Source organism: Carex rostrata, chromosome 8 (assembly GCF_964058835.1).
Source record: "Carex rostrata chromosome 8, lpCarRost1.2, whole genome shotgun sequence".
Lineage (NCBI taxonomy): Eukaryota > Viridiplantae > Streptophyta > Magnoliopsida > Poales > Cyperaceae > Carex > Carex rostrata.
Genome location: NC_135925.1, coordinates 2,038,362 through 2,060,946, shown reverse-complemented (window position 1 = coordinate 2,060,946; position 22,585 = coordinate 2,038,362). Strand labels below are relative to the sequence as shown.

At 34.4% G+C, this 22,585-nt stretch overlaps 1 protein-coding gene and 3 non-coding genes across 4 annotated transcripts; 3 read left to right on the top strand and 1 right to left on the bottom strand.

Moving 5' to 3' along the window:
- Nucleotides 1–473: 473 nt before the first annotated feature.
- On the bottom strand, nucleotides 474–11,820 carry DAW1 (Transducin/WD40 repeat-like superfamily protein). The gene is made up of 24 exons (XM_078306323.1): nucleotides 11,476–11,820; nucleotides 9,295–9,431; nucleotides 9,135–9,219; nucleotides 8,636–8,689; nucleotides 8,389–8,480; nucleotides 8,191–8,294; nucleotides 7,857–7,920; nucleotides 7,377–7,782; nucleotides 6,630–6,947; nucleotides 6,009–6,212; nucleotides 5,651–5,746; nucleotides 5,497–5,554; nucleotides 5,309–5,421; nucleotides 4,517–4,763; nucleotides 3,897–4,033; nucleotides 3,410–3,534; nucleotides 3,177–3,291; nucleotides 3,034–3,092; nucleotides 2,795–2,888; nucleotides 2,532–2,718; nucleotides 2,205–2,318; nucleotides 1,174–1,292; nucleotides 869–928; nucleotides 474–694 (listed from the first exon to the last, which is right to left on the bottom strand). Exons 1-24 carry the CDS (start codon nucleotides 11,524–11,526, stop codon nucleotides 596–598), a joined length of 3,138 nt encoding a protein of 1,045 aa, XP_078162449.1. The 5' UTR covers nucleotides 11,527–11,820; the 3' UTR covers nucleotides 474–595.
- A 7,395-nt stretch (nucleotides 11,821–19,215) lies between these two features.
- On the top strand, nucleotides 19,216–19,288 carry TRNAT-AGU (transfer RNA threonine (anticodon AGU)). The gene has a single exon. It is a non-coding gene; the product is annotated as a tRNA-Thr (tRNA).
- A 488-nt stretch (nucleotides 19,289–19,776) lies between these two features.
- On the top strand, nucleotides 19,777–19,849 carry TRNAT-AGU (transfer RNA threonine (anticodon AGU)). Its single transcript has one exon. It is a non-coding gene; the product is annotated as a tRNA-Thr (tRNA).
- An 819-nt stretch (nucleotides 19,850–20,668) lies between these two features.
- TRNAT-UGU (transfer RNA threonine (anticodon UGU)) lies at nucleotides 20,669–20,741 on the top strand. The gene has a single exon. It is a non-coding gene; the product is annotated as a tRNA-Thr (tRNA).
- Nucleotides 20,742–22,585: the final 1,844 nt, after the last annotated feature.

Below are 22,585 nucleotides of genomic sequence, written 5' to 3'. Positions count from 1 at the left end.
GGTTATAACTTGTTTTAACTTATGTTATGTTTTATTTATGTTTATTTGTAATGTTTATCTATGTTTATTAGTGTTAATGCCTATGATTTTTCATTTGAAAATCTGAATAAAAATTCGAATATGCGACCGCATACCGTATATGCGGTATTTGGCGGATAAGAACCGATTATTAAAACACTGGGTGGGTGTGCAGTTCATGCCATGTCAACGTGTTTTTGGCAATTCTGTGGTTTACACATTCAAACATGTCAATGTGTTTCAAGTGGTCTTGAAAGTGCCTACACCTCTCTCTTTCTCGTAACATGTTTTTGAGTTTCAGCTTATACGCAAGGCGATGTAGTATGGTACAAATGTTATTTTATTTTCGTTGGTTGGCTTTGACATATTTTGTTTTTTTAACTATGAGATAAAAGATATTGCTCTGGAACGGGCTTAGTAGTACGTTGAAATTATGCTTCATATAATAGCGACAAACATGAAACTTCGATAGCTAAGAAATGAAGATTTTGTTAAAAAGAAAAGGTTCTTATTACATATCTGTTCCGAAATAAATACACACAGGTGGTACCGTGGTAGAGTAAGACAACATGAGAATTCAACTTTTTTCATTTTTGATAGTCTTTAGCAGTTCATTGGCCATTGATGAGAATGTTTGAGCACTGTTTGCCATTTCAGCCGACCGCACATTTATGTCCTGAGTAAAAGAAAAACCTCAATAGGTCAATAATGTGAAAGAAAGACAAAAAAAAGTATAAAAGCTGAGAACAATTATCTTTCTATAAGCAGGCAAAATGATGAAAAACATCAACAAACAATTTTAGCATTCTCATTTTCTTTTTTCTAATTTTATTCCAAATCAAGTACTGACCTCCAACTTCTTGACATTATCCCGGAGCTTGTTTTCAGCCATCTTTGCAGCACTCATTTCCTGTTGAAAAAAAAGGTGAGAACACTTCATTACCGCCAAAAATTTCACATACTAAAATTCATGTCAACGAGAATAATATACATAAACAAATATGGAAATAATGTATATATTACACTTTAATAATGATTTTTTACTCAGTCATCACGTAGGTGTAATAATAACGTAACTTTGAAAGATTCACATAGTAAAATTTAACTGTCAGTGAGAATAACATACATAAATGGTTTTTTTAAACAAGCACTTACATCATTAGTCGAATACCCGTATTTTGATTTTATTTGATCCACCGAGCTTACAGGTTCTCTGTCTTCAACCTTTATTTTTCCCGGGCTCACCTTGTCATCAGTCTTTGGCTTTAATTTACCTGCATCATGGGGTACTTTATGTAATTAATGCAAGAAACAAAGAGGGCAAGCTATAAATTGTGAAACGAAGGAAAATTTATTTCATAAAAATGTTGATTTTAAGGCAAATAAGGATATAACAATTCTGGAGTGTTTTTTTTTGGAGTGCTCTTGAAATAGAAACAATAAAACCACATCTAAACTAATACTAATAATTTTCCTGCTTTTACTGGCAAGAAGCAAGGGTAATATTGTAATAAGATGACTACAACAGAAAACAGTAACATGCTAACCTTCGAGAGGGCAAGCTATAACTTATGAAACAAAGGAAATTCTATTATAAAAATGTCAATTTTAAGGGAAATGAGGATATAACGACTGTGGAGTGTTTTTCGGAGTACTCTTGAAATTAGAAACAATAAAACCACATCGAAACCAATACTATTTCTTTTTCATGCTTTCATTGGCAAGACAGCAATATTGCAATAAAAAAACTACAATAGAAAACAGTATACATGCATGACCTAACCTTTAATAAAACCACATCAAAACCAATACTATTTCTTTTTCATGCTTTCATTGGCAAGACAGAGCAATATTGCAATAAAAAGACTACAATAGAAAACAGTATACATGCATGACCTAACCTTTAAGAGGGCAAGCTATAAGTTATGAAACAAAGGAAAAATTGTTTTATAAAAATGTCGATTTTAAGGCAAATGAGCATATAACAATTCTGGAGTGTTTTAGGTGTGCTCTTGAAATTATAAACAATAAAACCACATCAAAACCAATACTTATAGTTTTTCCTGTTTTCACTGGCAAGAAGCAAGGGCAATATTGCAATACAACAACTACAATAGAAAACAGTATACATGCATTTCCTCAAAAAAGAAAAAAGCAAAACAAAACAGTATACATGCACGACTGACCTTTAAGTGCTTGAAGACCCTTCCCTAGTCTCTGTTTACTGAAAGCCGTGAACTGCTGAGCTTTATTTTTGTCTTTGGATTCTTCTTCGTGAGCATCTTCAATTTCAATGTCATCTGTCAAACAAAATGAAAATTTTAACTTGGTCTATAATAATTTTTAAAATCAGTGCAATTGTACATTTTCACTCTAATGTTTGACCATGGTTTTTTTTGTTAATTTAAATACTAAAATCTTAATCTCAAATTTAGGTAAAAGTGGAAATTTGATCAAAATGTAAAAGGTACAAAATTTAGGGCCTAGGTGCAATAAGCCGAACAAAAGAGTACCTATTGAGAGCTCAACTTCCTCTTTTTCTGAACTATTTCTTCTCTCTTGTGCTACTGGAAAATTGGCGGTTTCTAAAATTAAGGATAATTGTTCAAAATCCCTTGCACTACAGTATTCAGTGCCAATTTCGTCATTATTCTTGGCCTTGCTTCCTTTTAGATCTTTCATGACTTTGCCAAACAATCCCTGTTTGATTTCCAGTTTCTTAATAATATGAACAAAAGGGTTTAAAATGAAAATTCAAGCTTAGATTTTTTAATACCATTTTTTTCTCTTTCGGAGAATTTATTGTGTAAGAAGATTCTTCCTGTTGTGATATATCTTTCCTGTACACTGCACTGAGGTCCTCCACATATCTAAAAATTATACAGCTTCAAATTAATCTCTCCTTTTAAACTCTTCAGAATTTAAAAAGTAACAATTCAGATTTCCATAAGCTGCTAAAAAAGTTGACTATCATTCAGCGGTTCAATTTTTCGCATTAAAATTGAAATAACACACCTATAAGAGTCCTTCTGGCCAAGAGTTGTGAAAAAGGAAATTTCTTGGTTTCCATTGACCTACGCAATCAGATAAATAATTACGCAACAATAACAGAAAATGCCTTGTAACTAACACACCATATTATATTGAAAAAAACTTACCACGATGAGCTCTCCATCAGATGAGGCCGATAATGAAGTGTAAGAATTAGGGTTCTTTGAAAATTTGAAGCTACGTAATGAGGATTCTTTCAGGAGATTAAGATCAGGGAAGGATCTGAAAATGTAATTACCACATTTTGTAAATTTAAGAACTTGTGGTTGAGTTAGATGAAACAAAAGAAAAATCCCAATAAAAAGTGTGCAGGCAAATAATAATGAGACAAGATAAGAACCTTATCTCTATTTTGCCACTAGTAAATACAAGTAGAAGCCCAATTCCATTAGACAAGCTGCGTATAATAGATGCGTAGCAACAGTTGCTGCCTAGTCTTTTCTTAATGATTTGTTTCTTGATGCCCTGATCATCAAAATGATAACTACATCAACTAAATAACAATCTAACAAATAACAAAATTTTAACAGAAAACAACCCAAAAGTATCAATGGAAACCTGACCAGTAAAGTATCTGTTTTTTATAGATTCTGGTACAGGATCTAGCACTAGTAAAGTATCTGTTTTTTTTACAAATTCTGGTACAGGGTCTAGAAATTGCATAACCAAGCTAACACGATTTAAACTTAATCATAACATCAAACTTCCCTGTTTAGCTTTGTTTTTCACTCAAGCAAAAGTTCTGAAATTTCGTACTGGTTCATTTAATTTTCAGCAGTGACCAAAAGTTACTTGCTAAGATTTTAGACTGTAATCATTGCATGTACCTGAATGGCATGACTTGAGGAAAATACACGAACAGCGTTTTCTGAGCAAAGTAGCAGTAAATCATTCTTTGATGCTGTTTCTCTAAAGGAGTTCCCAGTGCTAACATTCTGGTGCTCTGAAAAACATTGTTCCTCCTCTGTAATTTGCAAGATAATTCAATGATTACGAAAAAAAATTTATACCCCGAAATATGGATAGAAGAACATGATATACATCCTAGAAAATGTCAAGGATTGAATCTGTTCCCTTTATAATATTGCTCTTTGTATCTGCGACCACTGAAAATTCTGTTATAGGGGTAAAATTTATTAGTATTAAATAACAAATGAGTCATATCAATGCACATGCACATCATAATAACTATACGAACAATCTCAAAGATCCATGCCCCCTATTCCCATGCAATCTAAGTAGGACAGAAAACACAGACATTTTTAGTTTTCAGAAGAATTGCTACTTTTATCGCTTACTTGCCTGCTGGCTTGCTTAATGGCTTTTCTTATCTTAAATCAAAGGTAGAGCTGAATAAAATGAGCTTATAGGAATGAGATAAAATGAATAAAATGACATTTTAGGAACTAAATAGAATGAATAAAATGATTGAAGGTAGATAGCTCACCAATTATTTGCATTAATAGTGCTCTAGATGGGTTCTTTGTGTGCACAATGTTTGGGCTGAGAGCATTTCCCGTTTCTTCTTCTATGGCCAAAATTGATGAATCTTCGGTTGCTACCAACAAGAGATTCTTCTCAAATCCCTCTAGTACAAACTTCTTAAATTGCATTGAAATGATGCCACTGGCAACTTGACCTTGTATCTGTTTTTGGTACACAATAGAGGCCTCTTCTATATGTACAAGTACCACCTGAAGGACGAAATTAAGAAAAAGATGTGAGAAAATTTTCTTACCAATGCAAGGAAAATTATGAAATGTGCACTGAAATTTCAGTTAAGTTACACAAACCCTTCCGCTTCCTTTTTGTTTTTTGTTTTTGACTACAGCAGTTTGCTCACATGAGCTCTCAAAACACAAATACACCTCCATCACATGGAAATGATATTTTATTTTCTTAAGAAGGTTCATGAAGGAAAAGGAGAAAAGAGAAAAATTGAAAACAAAAAAAAAATACTGCAAAGAAAACTTCAGCAGTAATTATGAATTTAGAGCTAATCAAAATACTAAGAGGCTGTTGATAAATTAGTACGGATGAGCATCTTGGTCACTGGTGTTAAATTTTATAGTTTTAATTGAAGTGGATAAATATCAGAAATGATTGCATCTTGGACAAGGCTTCGGTGCAAAACTGCAAAATCTTAATGCTTTAACATTTGGGTGGCTAGATAGCAAGGGTGTATATGTAATTAAGTTTTTATTTTGTGTCATCCAAATATAGTAAATACCGAACTAACCAGTCCTTTATTGGTTCCAACAGCAAGATGCTTTGAATCACAGTTCCTGCTAATGCATCCTATAGCTCCTGGAAGCTTCAAGCCACGAATTGTGTAATTCTCTCCTGGTTTAGCTAAAAAAATATATTGTATTTAAGCTTCTTTTATGAAAATGTGAGCTCCAAAGTACCCAATTACATGCTAACTACCTTGAAGAAAGGAGAAGATATTTTCTGAAGCATCCTTTTTAAATGTGATGATGCGAACCTGTTTGATCATTGTAAAAATATGTCAAAAAAATTGCCACTAAATGGTATTCTACTAAGAATCAAGTTTTTCATTCAGTAAAAGATGGCATCATACCTGCCCCGCTTGGTCACCAGATATAAGAACTTTGGAAGAAGCGTCAAAGTGCAATGATGTTATAGGAGAAACACTTGAAGCATTAGTATCTCCAGTCTGTCATACTCATAACAGTTAGGAGTCAGATCTAACAAAAGAGTGAGGCTATGGAAAATGTACTTTCACTTGATCTAAATATTCTAGACCATTCAAAAGTAGTGATTTTCTACCTATCTCAAAATATAGTAAAAAAGTTCTAAAAAATCTAAATTGAGTTTGCAAGTATATAAAGGTACAGACCAATCCGCGCTATTCATAGTACCATAGTCTCACTCCTAACATAAACCTAATGTAAAGGTCTAAATAAAAAACAAAGTACCTGCTGTTTTAGCGAAAGTATCAAGACCAAAAGTGGGCATGAAGCATCCCAAAAATTGATAGTTCCATCAAGATGTCCTGTTATGTATAGGCTTTTGGTCTTCGATAAGTTACCTGAGCTTGTACACCCTACATTGATCGTTTCTCTTTGCTTTGCATTGGTTGAAAGAAATTGAGGATACTTATTTGCCACTACAGAATAGTCCTAGCAACCACAAAAATAACATATCACCAAGACTATACACACAAATCTTAAGTAGGCAAATTTTGGACTCGCTGCAAAACTAGAATCTCGATAAACCTGCAAAACAGCTTGATCTGATCCAAAATTGAAAAAAAAAATCAACCGCACTTTATTTATTTCTTTTTTGGGAACAATAACCTAAAAAAGCCTCAGTCCTGAATCAGACAGACATGAAGCCCTGCCCAAATAAAATGACCTATTTGCCCTTATGGAACTGAACCAGAAGAAGAATCTGAATAACTAAAGCCTTAAATTGACCTAAGCCAAAACAACCCAAACTGAAAAGTAACCTGAATGTTGACAGTGGAGTTGGACATAATCCAATATTTGCCACATCTCTAGTAAAAAACCAAGGGAGAAGAAAAGATGCATTTGTACCTCAACCGATAAGATTGGTCCATTGCTAGTGTAAAGCTTAGCGCTAGTGACAGGTGAATTAAATGAAGGAAGAGAAGCCACTATATGTCTTGGTAGTGTAGGAGGTGACTTAGATTGGGAGTGCACAAGGTACCGCTCAATATCCAAATCATCGAAAAGGTAGAGGTGGCCAGATTTCAACAAGAGGGCAAGTGTATTTAGCTTATGTCTGTTTTTTCCACCTGAGAGAAAAATGTGTTCGGCTGATATACACGGTTCAGTTAGAGGAAGCACAAGCTTGATTGTACGGGATTCGGTTGCTTCGTTTAGAATTATGACCTACAATGGTAGAGAAATATATAGTACAATTTAAATACTACACATTTTCAAACACAGTATAAATTTACAATGACAATATTTGAACAACTCCTTAACTGATATTTCAGTTCCATGCACATGTACTGGTCGCTTTCTGTGATCCATATAACAGCTTTGTCTTATTGAATTTGTCAAGTTAAATTTGTGTCTCAGGTCACTTTCTTATGTTGTTTATATAGGAATTTCCCTTTGCTTTTGGATGGTAATTAGTTAGTTGATAGGTCCATTGGTTATTCCCTAAAGAAGCAATTCTTAAAGTATTCCTCACAAAATAAAAGTAATCAACTAATGTTAGATCATAAAGCAACATCTGAAACCAGATATCTAAAAAATGATCTTACAAAAGGAGAAACTGACACATAGTAAGAGGCTGCTTCAAACGCTTCATACCTGGAACGAATGATACAGGGGGTCATCACGGAACCCATTAACATAAAGCCGGTTCGTCTTGCTGTCACCAGAAACCCACCTCAAGGACACAATAGGTACTTTATCCATCTTGAATCCGAGATTAAGCTTGAGAAGAGGCGGATTTTGAGTAGAACTTGCATCACTTTTACGCTTTTCTGAAGAACAGTTCTCAGTTGATAGCACAGGAATAGACCAAAGATAAACGTCCCCACTGCTGTACCCAATTACCACTTTGCTTCCATGAGTGCATGCCCAGCAAGCTGAAGTCACAGTTTTAGACTCATTTTGAGATGAAAGTTGTGTGCCTTTTCCGGCACTGAATACCACCTCACTAGATTGGAGGTCCCACAAAACTAAAAGCCCATCTTCGAAGACCATTAAAACCCTGCTTCGATAATGTAATAACATTCAGTAGAGTGATAGAGGTTGTTGGGGGATAAAAAAATAATATTGACAGACCTTCTACTCTCGGCCATAGGCTGTAGCAATATATTTCTCACTGGTATTTCTCTCGCACCTTCACCTGCATTTGCATAATAGCAATATCAATTTGCACATCTCTACCAAAACTATAGATCCTTACATAAAACAAGCCTACAAATCAACATGAACCCACCTCATGTAGATTTTTATAGATTTGTTTCTATCAGGCTCAGTTTAAATTAAAACAGTAAAAAATATTATTACAAGTAAATATCCTTTTTAGAAATACTAAGAGGTAACACTATCTAGCATATCTTGTTATACAATCTTTATCTACGCAAACCATTTCACAGTAAAAGGAAAATTTTACCATATGATTTGGAAAAAGGGATTTGATATGGCATTTCCAATAACTTCTTTTGTGTAGGATCAAACTTTAGAACTGACACTTCTCCATTGCGGTCACCAACATATCTATTCAACAAAAGATTTTAAATTTTACAATTAATTGCCCAAAAAAAAAAAATTAAGACAAAATTTGAAATAATGGTGTTGACGTGTTTCTTACATGTACAAACTCTGTTGCAGGATGGTAAATGAGGTTATGTCTATGTTGAATGCATGCATGTGCAATAGCTGTCTTGATTCTGTATCCCAGACCTAGAATATAATGCACTTATATTTAATTGTATCCAATTTTATTTAAACAAAAAAATAGAAGATATAATCCCAGGGTAATTAATTAATTATCAATCATTAACTAGAACAACAGATTATGAGAACTTAAAAGTTGATACAAGTATGCGAGCACTGACCTCAATTTGATTTTGAGAATTCACATTCAAAAGAATGCCTTGATTATCCATGAACTAAAATAGTGGAACAAAATTAATAATAATAATCAGTCATCAGTACTATAAAAGAAGAAAAATGATACACACACAGTGATTATACACAATCTAAGAACACAAAAATAAACATACAAAAATTAATAATAATAATAATAATAATAATAATAATAATAATAATCAGTCATCAGTACTATAAAAGAATAAAGGATACACACACAGTGATTATACACAATCTAAGAACACAAAGCTAAACATACTAAAATTAATTATAATAATAATAATCAGTCATCAGTACTATAAAAGAAAAACACACAGTGATTATACACAATCTAAGAACACAAAGCTAAACGTACTAAAACTCTCATTCCACTTATTGTTCTTGCAAGCAATTGGAGTGACATGTAAAAAAAGGTAAAGTAATGCAACTCTAACTACATTTCCATAGCAATGCAATCAGGCATACCTGCAAGAACATGGCAGGACCTGCATTCTCTGATTGAAGCAGAGCTTGTGTGTTATCTCTACCAAAAAGCTTAATCTGCCCATTCCTGTACACAAACAACATCAATGAAGATTATAAACAGAATACTCACAATCAAGCTGAATTACTCCGTCTCACTTACCTAGTGGCAATGGCAATAATTTGCTGAATCGGGTTATAAGCGAGAATAGAAGAGTCCAAAGGAATGCCATAGTGAAATGAAAGAACAGGGTTCACTTCCTCTGAGCGTAAGCTGTTGATGGTGCCACCTCCTACTTGCTGGGAATCAAAAGAGAACTATTGGTTAGGAGAATTGAAGTGCACAACTGTACAACTGTGGGTGCTCCCGTAGCACAGTGGTTGCTGCGTTTGCTTAGTAAGCGAGAGGTCGCGAGTTCAGTCCTAGCCGGGAGCTTTAAAATTTTGTGCAAGTTAGAATTTACGAGACTCCTTTAATATACGCAGATTTTGATCGGACGGTCCGGATCCAAATTCAGAGTCTGAGTTACTCTAGAGGGTGCTGAATATGCCCTGATTAACACTTAGCAGATCCTCGAGTAATTATGCATATGCATTTACACTAAAAGCGTAGCATTGTAGCATACGTAATTTATCTCGGCAAGATTTGAGTATATACTCAAAATCTAATCATTATTGTGACTTCTTTCATAATTTTTCTTTCCTTTTTTCTTTTAAGAAAGCCAGTATTTTAATAAAAAAATTTTAAGTAAATGTATATTATTATTTCTGAAAGCGAAAGGGACAAGACAAATCTATTTCTACTTAAATAAATTGCACAAAGCATAAATTTTATTATTGTGTGGTAATAATATTTATTTGCTCAATGTAAAAAAAGATTTAATGCTTCTCTTCAGACAGGTGATCTGGTTATACTTATGGTCCATACTTATATAAAATAAGGGAGCAAATCATATCTACTCATAAATAGGCTAACTGGAAATTAATATTCGGGCATCAAGTATTAATTTGCTCATTTAAGGGCCAATAAAAAATTGAAATTAGTAATAATAGGAAAAGCGCAAGAAAATATATAACAACAAATCAGAATGATTCGTACATTTAATAATAACAATCAATTATGCTACATTTACTAATTTACCATGCAGATGTCTTGACAAGATTATGCAGTTATCATATAATAAATATACCATTCATCGACAGCCACACTAAATTTTGTTATCTAAAATTGATACTAAATTTTAGATAATACCATGAACAATGGAACAATAGCAAGTTGTAAACAACTTAAACGAAAATATGCTACTCAGCTTGTGGACCCAAAGCAATTTTAGGCTAAAAATAATGCTTTTAGATAAATTTTTTGAATTTGCAGCCCGTAGGCAACTAGGCATGCATGCTTTTAATAAATTAATAATAGATCCAAAATTGCCGACATCATCTATAAGACCACGTGACTTCAGGAATTCAAATCCTCTCAGGTTACCGGACTGAGTACAATTGAATCGGATGGTTCAAAATTGTTCTTTTTAACTTGACACGAATCTCAATTCTTAAATAATACTGCCCGCTCAGTCATTCCGACGAGAACCGGATGAAATTAAATCTGGACCGTCCTTTTCGATTGTGTTGAGTCAGGTACCTGGGAGGATATGGATCGGTGACTTCATTACCGAATTCAACGGAACAGATGAATTTTATATAATTTCTCTGCGAGGTACAGGTGTCAGGTGTTTTGCTATATCGACTAATTCTTTGACAACGATTGACTACAAGTGACGTGGCAATATGTGATAAGATTAAAAAAAGTGTAGTCTAAGACAAGAAGGCTAATTGACTTGATTCTAGGTCAAAAAAGACCATGCTCACCTCCCTACTGATGTGACACGTGTATCTTCCATTAACAACTCCACGTACTGATGCATTATTCTCAGGTAATTGACAGCAAAGATCTAATTGAACGTGCATCTAAAATGTAACTATCAAACTATGCGGGTCAAGAAGTGTGAACTGCAAGTTTGTGCTTATCAACCGTATGATTATAGCAAAGACGTAATTGGCGGTCTAGATGTTAAAACGGAGACGATCAGATCTAAGAGACTGGAAAGCAGAAGAATAAAATATGCTTCAAAAATTCTCTTTTTATCAAACAAAATGGATGAGTATAGCAAAAAAAGAAGAAGAAATCCTTCTTCATAGATCGCCAAAATGAAAATATGTTACTAAATCTTCTTCAGTTACTTCAACCAAAAAAAAAAAAAAAATGTAATCTAGAAATAGCGAATTTATACCGCATATCACGGGAAAAAAGAATTGGATTTCGGTAAGTGTACAGAATCAGTACCTTTCTGGAGGCTTTCTCTACTTGCTCCATAAGCTTTTTCACAAACGCCATCTCGAGATGCGATCGGAGGAAGCGGAAGTGAAAAGAGTAGAATAATCTGATTCTCTATATCAAAGATCTCTCAATGGATTAGAAAGGGGAGATAGAATTCTTGTTCTATTTTATATTTTTTCTTGAGAAACGATCGATTTTAGTTTGCGATAACTAATCAGGGGGATGCGAAATGCGAAGAGATTTGAAATTAGAGAGCGGTTAGGCTATGGTTTGGTTTGGTTTTTGTAAGTTGGGGCCTAGGGGGGCAGGAACTGAGAAGGGCACACGTGGACCAATTGGGAGTAAGAAGCTGGGATTGTTAGTTTAGTCGCACTGTGAGAGTAGCTTAAATAGGTCGGTGGGGTGGAGCCCACTGGCACCTAGAGAACCGACAAGGAGGGGTTTGGACGACAGTACAAGGAATTGGATAGGGGATATTGTTGAAGATGTTTTTAGTAGGAGACGTCCTGGATTCTTTGGAATCGCAGGACCTGTTTTTTCAAATCGAACCATCCATTTGTTTTGAGATTCGTGCTTAAAACCAACTGTTTTTAAGATCCGTGTATTCCAAAAAATGGATGGTTTGATTTGAAAAAGTAGGGTCCGATGTAAAAATGAATGGTTTGGTTTTATTTAAGATCCATGCATTCTATAATAGGTACCGAATTCCAATCGCTTGGTTGGAATCATGTCATGTTTATTTGTAATTCTATGCGATAGTGCAGAGGATCTTTTTTTTCTGAAAGGATTGGTAAAGGCTACCAAAAATTACAACCAACTCAATAATGCATCTAAACTCCTGTCAAATTCAAATTTACATCTTTATTATCCCTCCCTGTCAGCCTACCCCTGCTCTATTTGATAAGAAGAATGCATTGTATTCCAGTCAATAGAGCAGGGGTAGGCTGACAAGGAGGGGTAGTAAAGATGTAAATTTGAATTTAACAGGGATTTAGATGCATTACTGAGTTAGTTGTAATTTTTGGTAGCCTCTACCAATTCTTTCAAAAAAAAAAAAAGAACCTCTACACTATAACACTATCATATAGAATTACAAATAAACATTTGCCCACGGGCTTTGAATTAAAAAAAAAAAAAGAATTACAAATAAACATGACACAATTCCAACTAAGCGATTGGAGTTCGGTACCTATTATAGATATAAAAAATTCATTTTGAAATTCACGCTAGATTAAAAAACAATTTGAATTTAAAAATTCTACTGTTTAGTACTAAATAAGATCTGAAGTCCTCCTTGATCCCATTGATAGATCATAGACATGTAGGAAGGAGCACTTGAGTCTGATCGTGTCTTATCTTGCGAAATTCAGACTATCTGATCAGAATTCGATTCTAGTATACAATTTACAGAATTTATTTAAAATTTGTATTAATATATTATTAATATACCAGAATTAATATACGGGATTTCTTTAAAATTTGAATTAATATATAATTAACAGATTGGATACAAACTTAAAGAGTAAGGTACCTTAGGTGATATGAGTTTACTTGAGAATGGGGCACTTGAAAGATTATTGTAGAAAAAGAATATTTCATTTTTTAGCAAGTCAGTTTCTAATGTAACTTTTTATGGTTTATTCAGTGATACTCTTATAAATATAAATTTAAATTATAAAATTCAAATTGTGCGTTGATTTTTTATTATCTAGATATATTATGTAGTGGTTCGGCGTAAAATACAAGTCATAACAAATGATTAAACGACATTATGCCAAATTTGATACTGACATATTTAAAATTTACAATTTTTTTTTAAAATTTAGATAACATGGATGAAAATAATTATGAATGTAGTTTCATGGAATGTCAACTAAATTTAACAAGTTGTAATTGAAAAACGGAAAATGTTTAAAATTTCAAGAGATGCTTAAAATTACATGGATCCTTGTCACGGACGTGCAATGAGAGCAATTAAAATATATTGTATGAGTCTAGAAATATAGGAAGTATAATTAACTTGATTTTTATTTGATGATTGACACCTGTTTTTAATTTCTTCTTAATTGTTTTTTTTTTTTTTTTTTTTTTCATCTTTCCAAACTGGTTACCAGTATCTATAAATCTTTAATAGCAAGCAAGTTTTCCTTAAATTCCGAACTGGCACCAATCTTATTTAGAAACAACTGATTCTCAATTTAGTTTCATTTTGGCAATCAAGCTGAGTTTTTGTGCGATATAGCTGGAGCATACCCGGCTTCAGCTGTTTTAGCCGTCGAATTGAATCAAAATTCGTTCAAGTTGAATATTGGACGCCTCAGATTCTGTAACTTTTTCTCTACTATTTGGAGTGATCGAAACTATATAGTCCTCAGTGCAGTGAGTTGAAGTTTATTAAGATCTAGGAAAGCATACATAGTAACAAGGTTCGCGTTTTATTTGCGAATAAAACATTTTTATGAGTTTTCACACCGAAAAGCAAACTATTCGGTTGACCAAAGCTTTGACTGAATAAAACGCAAATTTTATAAATTATTCGCGTTTTTAACGAAATATTCGCAATATTTAAACAATTTTTTTTTTTTGGGCAATTGTCCAATGCCCAAGAGTAGGCCACAAGTCAAGTCTCCATGATAACTTATTGACCTTGTCCAAGAGTACAGCCCTCTCATGCCCCTTAACCTCCTTATATAAATAACTTTTAGAGCTCTCTGCGCCTGTTTTAGTTGTGGGACTAGGTACGAGCAAAAAACAATATAAAGTAGTAGAAACTAGAAACCAAATATAGGTAGGCATGACTCACTGTCATTGACCTTGTCCAAGAGTACAACCCTCTCATGCCCCTTGACTTCCTTATATAAAGAACTTTAGAGCTCTCATCACTTTTTGTTTTGGTTGTGGGACTAGGTATGAGCAAAAAGCAATATAAAGTAGTAGAAACTAGAAACCGGATATAGGTAGGCAGGACTCCTGCTGCAGGAGGACTTTTTCTTTGCTTAGAGCCAAATCTTTGCATTCGGATCTACTGGTTTTTGCTCCCAGTATATTTTTTTAAGGCCTATTTATATTAATGGCTTAATCTCATATAAAAGGAAGTTCAAAAGTTTAAAACTTTTCTGTCATACAAGTCATATGGTTTAAATTTCAAATAAAATAATTTGGTAATTGATTAAGAAAATGAATACTCCACTAATCCATATATATTTTAAATTGTCTTTTTTTTTTTAATTAAGATTTCTGATCTGAACACAATGTATAATTCTAAATTATTCTCGAATTATATCCAAATTATACCCAAATTACGAATTTTTGACCTCGTCGAACCAAATCCGAATAATTCATTTGTCACTATCAAAGCAATATAGAATGTGCGGCGACACACTTTTCTACAAATAAACCATATGTGAGGATCTCACAACAACCTCTCTCTTCAAATTTCTGGCCATGCTCCGATCTTCTATAACATCTGTTATGTAATCATCTGAGTGTCGTTGCTTTTCTAATGTTATTTTGATCTCTTTTTCGGAGATAAGCCCTCGCTCACCACAACATAACCAGATTAGATTTCGTCCAGTTGCTCGGGAGTGCACATCCCCTGAGATATCTCATATTTTACGTGGCCTACGTGTCCGGTGCCTATTCGGGGATAGCGCGGGGGCATTGTTTGAGCTTTGAGATTCGTGCAGAACGTCTTTGAACGGTTAAGATTTTCCAAAAGGTCACGCAAAATATGAGATATCTCAGAGGATGCGAATTCGTTGGTCGGGGGCCCACAGTCCTTCGCTGATGCACCTGAGACTGATGCATCTAATTCTAGTCGCTTTTGGATATCGACGTGGTTTTTAAAGTAAAATTCACTTAAAATGAAATAAATAAATAAAAAAACATGTGATGAACTAATTAATAAATAAAATTTCACACATCTCAAAATATTAATTGTTTTGAAAACTAAAAAAATCGCCTTGTAAAATCCAATTTATATGTTCTAACCGTCATTCTTTCATTGAACGGTTAGTAAAATTGTTTTGTAGTTCATAACTTCATCTAATTCATATTTTACTCCGTATTTGATGACGATGACTTAAGTGTGGAGTAATGAATTTACTCCACCTCTTATTGCACCATCAAATATGGCCAACGAGGCCTTTCAGTACTAATTGCATTGACAAACTTTATCCATCAAAGTTCTTCAAACTACTAGCAGTAGGCCATACTAATTTCAACAAGAGAGAAATATCACCTGACTCAAGATGGTACTTCACATGAAGCTCAAGAGAGATGGTGAATGTCAAATCAGCCTATTTTTATAACTCTGGTAAAGTCAGGCAGCATAAAATTCTAAGACTTTCTCTTAACTGATCATAAATTAAGGTCAGAGACCCTGCCAGTGTCCCCTATACATTATGCCACAGGATCGGAGCTCTTGCATGAAGAAACAAAGCTGAACCATGCAAACATTATCTAATTATTTCATATGTATGCATATTAATTTCTCAAAAATGTAAAAACACAAAGGAAAATCGGAAAAGCAAAAAAACTAAATCTCATTGAACTCATGACCTGTCACTTACTAAGCAGACACAACAAACACTGTGCTATGGGAGCACATAAAATTGTGACTGAAACACCTCTTTCAATTCCCAGCAAAATGAAGGTTTTATCAAAGAGTGTAGCTCTGAAGAGATGAGCATAATTCTGAGGTGAAGTAATTTGACTCATTGAAGTAGTTTCCACCGTAATTGCTTTTGTTTATTGGAGTTGCTTATGCTCAGAAGTGGGTACTGCTTATTTTGATTTATTGCAGTTCTAGCTGCATGCATAAACACTGTATTCAATTAGAGTTTCTCCCTGTTTTTCTTCATGTACAATCACCCAATGGAGGTATTGTTTGTGGTTGACTTATCATCAGTTCTATTCACAGCTGATACTAGTGGATGGTAGATCAGTGTTGACTGATTTTTTGTAATTATATCAGTTCATGGACAATCAAGGCATTCTGATGAATATGAATACTGAAATTCAAATCAAATCATATAAGGCAAGTTTCTTCCCCACTAATTCATGACCTGAGCTTTTTTTTGTTTTTTTTCAGACACACACACACATCTCTCCTCCTTATTAAGGAGCTTAATGTCTAGATTCTGCAAGGGTCCTGATTTACTTTTTTTTTTTCGAAAGGATGCTCAGCCGTTGAATTTCCAGATCACACATAGATGAATTTTCCAAATTATGCGCTTCAACACTTAAGCATGCACTGGTCGCGCCGCATATGATCATAGCGCCCGTAGACCGCGCGCCACACCCGTGGACAGCGCCTCTGAACCACGCACGGTGCCTTCGGACCGAGCCTGTGCACCGCGCACCTTTTTTTCTGCTGAAGGCGGAATTCGAACCCAGTTGGGTTCTGTTGGTGCCAAAATTCTTACCACTACACTAGAGTTCACATGTGTTATCTTGTAGATAAATATAGTATTTAACTATTTTTCGCTACAAATTTGATTTAAATTATAATAATATAAATATCATATATAAAATAATAAAAAAATATATATATTAATAGCCGTATCGTATCCTTCATTTTTAAAAATTGCCGTATCGTCATATCCGTATCGTATCAGTATTATTATTGCTTTGAGATTTGTGCAGCACGTATTTGAACGGTTGATTTTCAAAAAGGTCACGCAAATAATGAAATAATAAAACGCCTGATCTTCTTCATTTTATAATATTTTATAATTAAATAATATGTTTCCGTTGCAACGCACGGGTACGATGCTAGTATATATATATAGAGAGAGAGAGAGAATGGCTAAGCTCAAAATGTTTTTTCCTGGCCCCAGGAACAAACGACTCGGTTTTCTAATTTTCAAAGTCCAAACAGTTGATCCAAACCGTTAGATGTTTAATCTATATTAAAATGTGCTTGGAAACAAAATTTATATTTTTTGAAATTTTTTTACTATTTATTAAGATGGTTTGAAAATCGTTGTTTTTATTAAAATTCCGCACCATTAAAAAACAACGACTTTCAAACCATCTTAATAATAAAGAAATTCCAAAAAATATAAAATTTTGTCTCCAAGCACATTTTAATATATATTAAACATCTAACGGTTTGGATCGATTGTTTGGACTTTAAAAATTGGAAAACCGAGTCGTTTGTTCGTGGGACCAGGAAAAAACGTTTTGAGCTTAGCCATTCTCTCTCTCTCTATATATATATATATTCAAATACTCTTCCACCATAATTATATTTTTCATATGAAGTCAGTGAAATATTGGCGCTTGTTCAAAGCAGCCAGGAACCTGTAGGCCCTGTACAACGCAAGCTGGTATGCTTTGTTTGCAAAACTAGTTGACATTGATCAAGAGCACAAAAATATAAGCTCCATCAAGAAAAACTAAGCACAGAACATGGAACCATAAATTCCTTCCAGCCAAACATAGTGCACAATCAGACCTGTTTAAATATATCCCCTTGGGTCTTAAATATAATGTCACTCAGATGAGGTCGGCTATGGAATCTGGTATTGAAATGATCTCTAGACAGAACCATAGGCCAACCTCATATGAGTAAGAACATTGTGCAATCAGACACATAAAATGTGCTATCGAAACTTTTAATTCTACAGATAAGTAAAATGAAAAACCTCTGATGACAAAATGTCTGATACAACTATACAACTATCAAGCTGTCCCTCACAAAATGTGCAGTACAATTTATTCTAAAGTGTATGCCGGTTGAGCAAACTGCCAGATAAAACAATAACAATCCAAGTTTACTCCAATCAGCATGGCATCATGTTCACCAAATTCAATACTGACCTAGCATTCGAAATAGCAGATCTGATATTTCTCCTTGAATCATCATAACATCAGGTTGACTGTAGTGGCTGATTAATCAGTCACATGTACCAGTTAATACTCCACAAACAGCATTTGGTCCTTGAGAGAAAATGAAGTCATTGAGTTATGGTACCAATACACAAGTACGGAGAACTAGCATTTGGTCCGGTAGAAGGTCACAAGTTGAAAATCCGACTATAAATTCCTTGTGAATATTTAAAGGTGGGAGGTTTGATCTCCATTTTTGTCTCAAAAAATAAAAAGTACGACTTGATATTTAAAAATTAAATAAAAATCACTAACGTTTGAAAATAAAAATAATTGACCAAAATGCCCCTACTCTTCTTCAAATGTGGTTCTTATTGGCTTGCAATATAATGCATAAGCATAACTGGTGTATCTCATTTTATAGTTCTTAGATCAGACTTATTTTACCAAGTGATGGTACGTATTAATACTTGATGCCATCAGCTACAACGAGAGATTAAAAATATTATGATAAAAATAGAACTGATCCTGCATCCAAGTATAATCCACATGTTATCAATTAGGACGAGTATTCAACCACATTTGAATAAACAAAAGCATTGAAAGGTAATTACTTGAAATATTGAGCGAAATTAAATTGCCAGAGTCAATTAAGATAAAGATTTTGCCTAAGAAGATAATAAAATGACTAATAAAGAGTCAATTAAATTGCCAAGAGAAATATAAGTAAAATGTCAGAATAGGGGTTCATCTCTTCTGGACCATAGGTTGTTGATAATAACTCCAATTTTTTTGGCAGCATCTGCCAAGTTTTCCAAAAATAAAATAAAAAAAAATACGTCCAATTTGCTGGGAATTGAAAGTGATGTTTCTGCTAGGATTTAAGTTGTGTGCAGTCTTACAAGTGTAGATGCTCCCGTAGCACAGTGGTTGTTGCGTTTGCTTAGTAAGCAAAAGGTCGCGAGTTCAATCCTCGCCGGGAGCTTCATTTTTTCTTTCTTTCAAATTTTCCTTTATTTTCTACATTATAAGAGAATATATATAAGAGATAACATTTGTGTGGTTCAGTTTTGTTTAGCTCCCCACTCAATTCATATTGTACCAGTGTTTTCCACCTGACACGGTGACACTGTAGCAATACTTGCAAACTATTTAAACCTAAATCATTAATTGGAATAAACACATGATTGAATTTCAAAAGCCATATATATCTCTAAATTTTTCATTAAGAAAACAGACAGAGATAATGCACTCGATCTTGTAATAAATTGAAGCATAAGTTTGCACATGTTTTATCATTCAGAAACAATTTTGTCCATAATTATTTAGTAAATTTGAGTTAATATTAAGCTGATAATTATTATCTCCCTTGGTACTACACTTCATTTCCTAACTTGAAATCAAGTACAAAGGAATGAAACAGAAACCAAGGGTCAGTTAAAGGAATTAATGTGGATACCCATAACGGTAACAGCTCCCGTAGCACAGTGGTTGTTGCGTTTGCTTAGTAAGCAAAAGGTCGCGAGTTCAATCCTCGCCGGGAGCTACATTTATTTTTTGGGTTAATTTTGTGTTTTTCTGAATATATGAGATAATATCTGAGTGGTTCAGTTTGTGTTTCTCCAGTGTATATTTGGTTGCTTTTGAGTTTCTCAACATATGAGATAATATTTGAGTGGTTCTGGTTCAATTTGTGTTTCTCCATATATACACTGGGCTTGGTGAGAGAGTACAAATATTTCTATTATAAACACATTACAACACCTCAAGTGGTCCTAACTTGAGAAAATAAATGCTAAGATTGTCAAGATAATTCTTTCTTAAAAAAATGACTGTCAAGATAATACGTTATCATTAGATCCTAACTTATTTTTAATTACCTAATTAAATTACCATCTTTCCTTTGAGCAAAAGCCTTGAACTAACAACTCATTGGCAAGATGAATTCGTATTTTCCGAGTTAACTCCAATTTTGAGTGAAGATCTCGACCATCCAATTTAAATCCGAATGAATATTAAAGAGCTCTGCGCATTTCAAGAGTGGGCCAGATTGGCCTAGATTCTGATCAGACGGTCCGGAATTAACTCCGAGGATCCGGATCCATGACCAGATGAGTCTGCCTCCTCTGGAGTAACTCAAATTTTTCATTTAGATCTGGACTGTCCGATTAGAATTCAGGCAAATACGGTCCTAAGAATGCACAAAACTCCATTAATATTTATGCTAAAGCAGATCAGACGGTCCGGATCTAAACTCAAAATTTGAGTTTAACTCGGGCGATATGAATTCTGGTCAGATGGCTCCAAACATTATTGGAGAGCAACCACGTGGCACTTAACCACAGTGGGTGTATATTTGGCAAGAGCTCCCGTAGCACAGTGGTTGTTGCGTTCGCTTTGTAAGCGAAAGGTCGCGAGTTCGACCCTCGCCGGGAGCTATAATCTTTCATTTTTTTTTTTTTCCTCTGTATTATTTTCGTTTATTTTGCAGCCAGTTTTTTCTCTTCATCTTGACCAGTGACCAGGGTACGTGGACAGGTGTCACTAAACAACCACGTGGAAACCCTACTGCAACCTACCTACACCCCCAATCGCTTAGCACGTGCCATTTTTATTTTTATTTTTATTTTTTGCTTCTAGTTTATACTTTTTGATGTGGACATGAACAGGTCGCGACTTCGATGAAGTCCCAAGATTACGCCCACTGAGCATCTTTACAACATCATACAAAATTTGTCGTGGCAACATCTAGTAGGCTGGATTTGCGTATCAATTCGATGCGGCTCCAACATATCAACGTGCACGAGACTTGGGGGTTGTCGGTAGCTATTACCTAACTGCCTCTATTAGTTGGACTGAGTTCTCTAGTCTCTGACTCAGCTAAGTTGACACGTGTATATAATGCAAAGAGAAGTAATTAATTTGCCGATTGTCTCAATTGTTAGCGAATGGGATTCACTGGTCCTTGCGGATCAAACTTATCTAATTAAGCTTCGTCAAACCCGCTATCTGATCTACGAGTCTACGACTTAACAGTGGGACCTGTACAGTTTTGGAATCAACTGGAGTCTGGAGAGCAACGAAACGGAATAATAACAAAAAGAAGATCAAAACCTTGATCTCCGGAGAAGGAGATCTCGCCTCTATAAATCGATTCAGTTAAACCAGGAGATCTGATCATAAAAAACGAACAAGTACCCCGCATATGGAAATATATTTCATAAAAGGAGCAAGAAATAAATACCTTAATTTGTATGGCGGCCGTCTCTACGGGTTTCTTCACCAACGCCACATCTCCTGGGAATCCGATTCTCTTTGCGGTGATCATTTTTGTATGAGATATCATCATTATAATGGAATAAGAATCGTTGTTAGGGTTTGGCGTGGTTTAGGAAACGGCGTACATAGACCGGTTGGAAGCAAGAAATTGGGAATAGGAGCGAGACCAGAGGCGAGAGAGAGAAGAAACGAACGAACGGTTTTAATTTTGATGGAGATCCCCGGTGTTGACGCTTTCAAGTTTTAATTCCAACATTCCGTATCGGATCATGAATTTATACGACCCAAGGTAACAGAATATTTCTCTTTAGATGATCCAGCCGTTCAATCAGAATCTGCACGATTATTAAAGAGCTCCGAGCATTTCCCTTTGAATCAGATTGATCCAGATTTTAATCGGAGGATTCGAATCTATACAGAAATATTATGTTATTTCAGATCTTTAATTAGCAGCTTTTTGGGATGCTTAATTATATCTGTCAATATTCGGAATCGGATTTTCGTATAATTAACAGCACAAATTTATTATAAATTTACAACATCTTATATTGTATTGATTTATATTCAATAAAAATAAATGCAGGACAATGAATTTCGAATCAGATTAAATATTTTAGTTGTATTTAAATAGCGAAAAATCCGACTCTTTCCCTCAATCCCAATTTCCTGTTTCCACCGCTTCGACTTCTGTGACGGAGCGATTTCCTTGGTGAAATTTGTCGCGGCTTCATTAATTCTCATCAAAAAATTTCTCTTGTGGCTAAGATGAGGTTTAATTTTAACTATTAATTGTTAGAATTTTGGCATATTGTTCGTGTTTCTTAGTGATGTTTTATTTGTCTTTTTTGTGAATTTGAGATGCATGGTCATCGTTCGCACTGTGCATGAACAAATTTAAATGAGAAAAATGTGATAAAGCGGTTCTACAGTCTCTTTTTATTTAGATGTGGTGCCTATAGGCTACAGACTTATATGAAATAATTATATGCATGTTTACAAACAA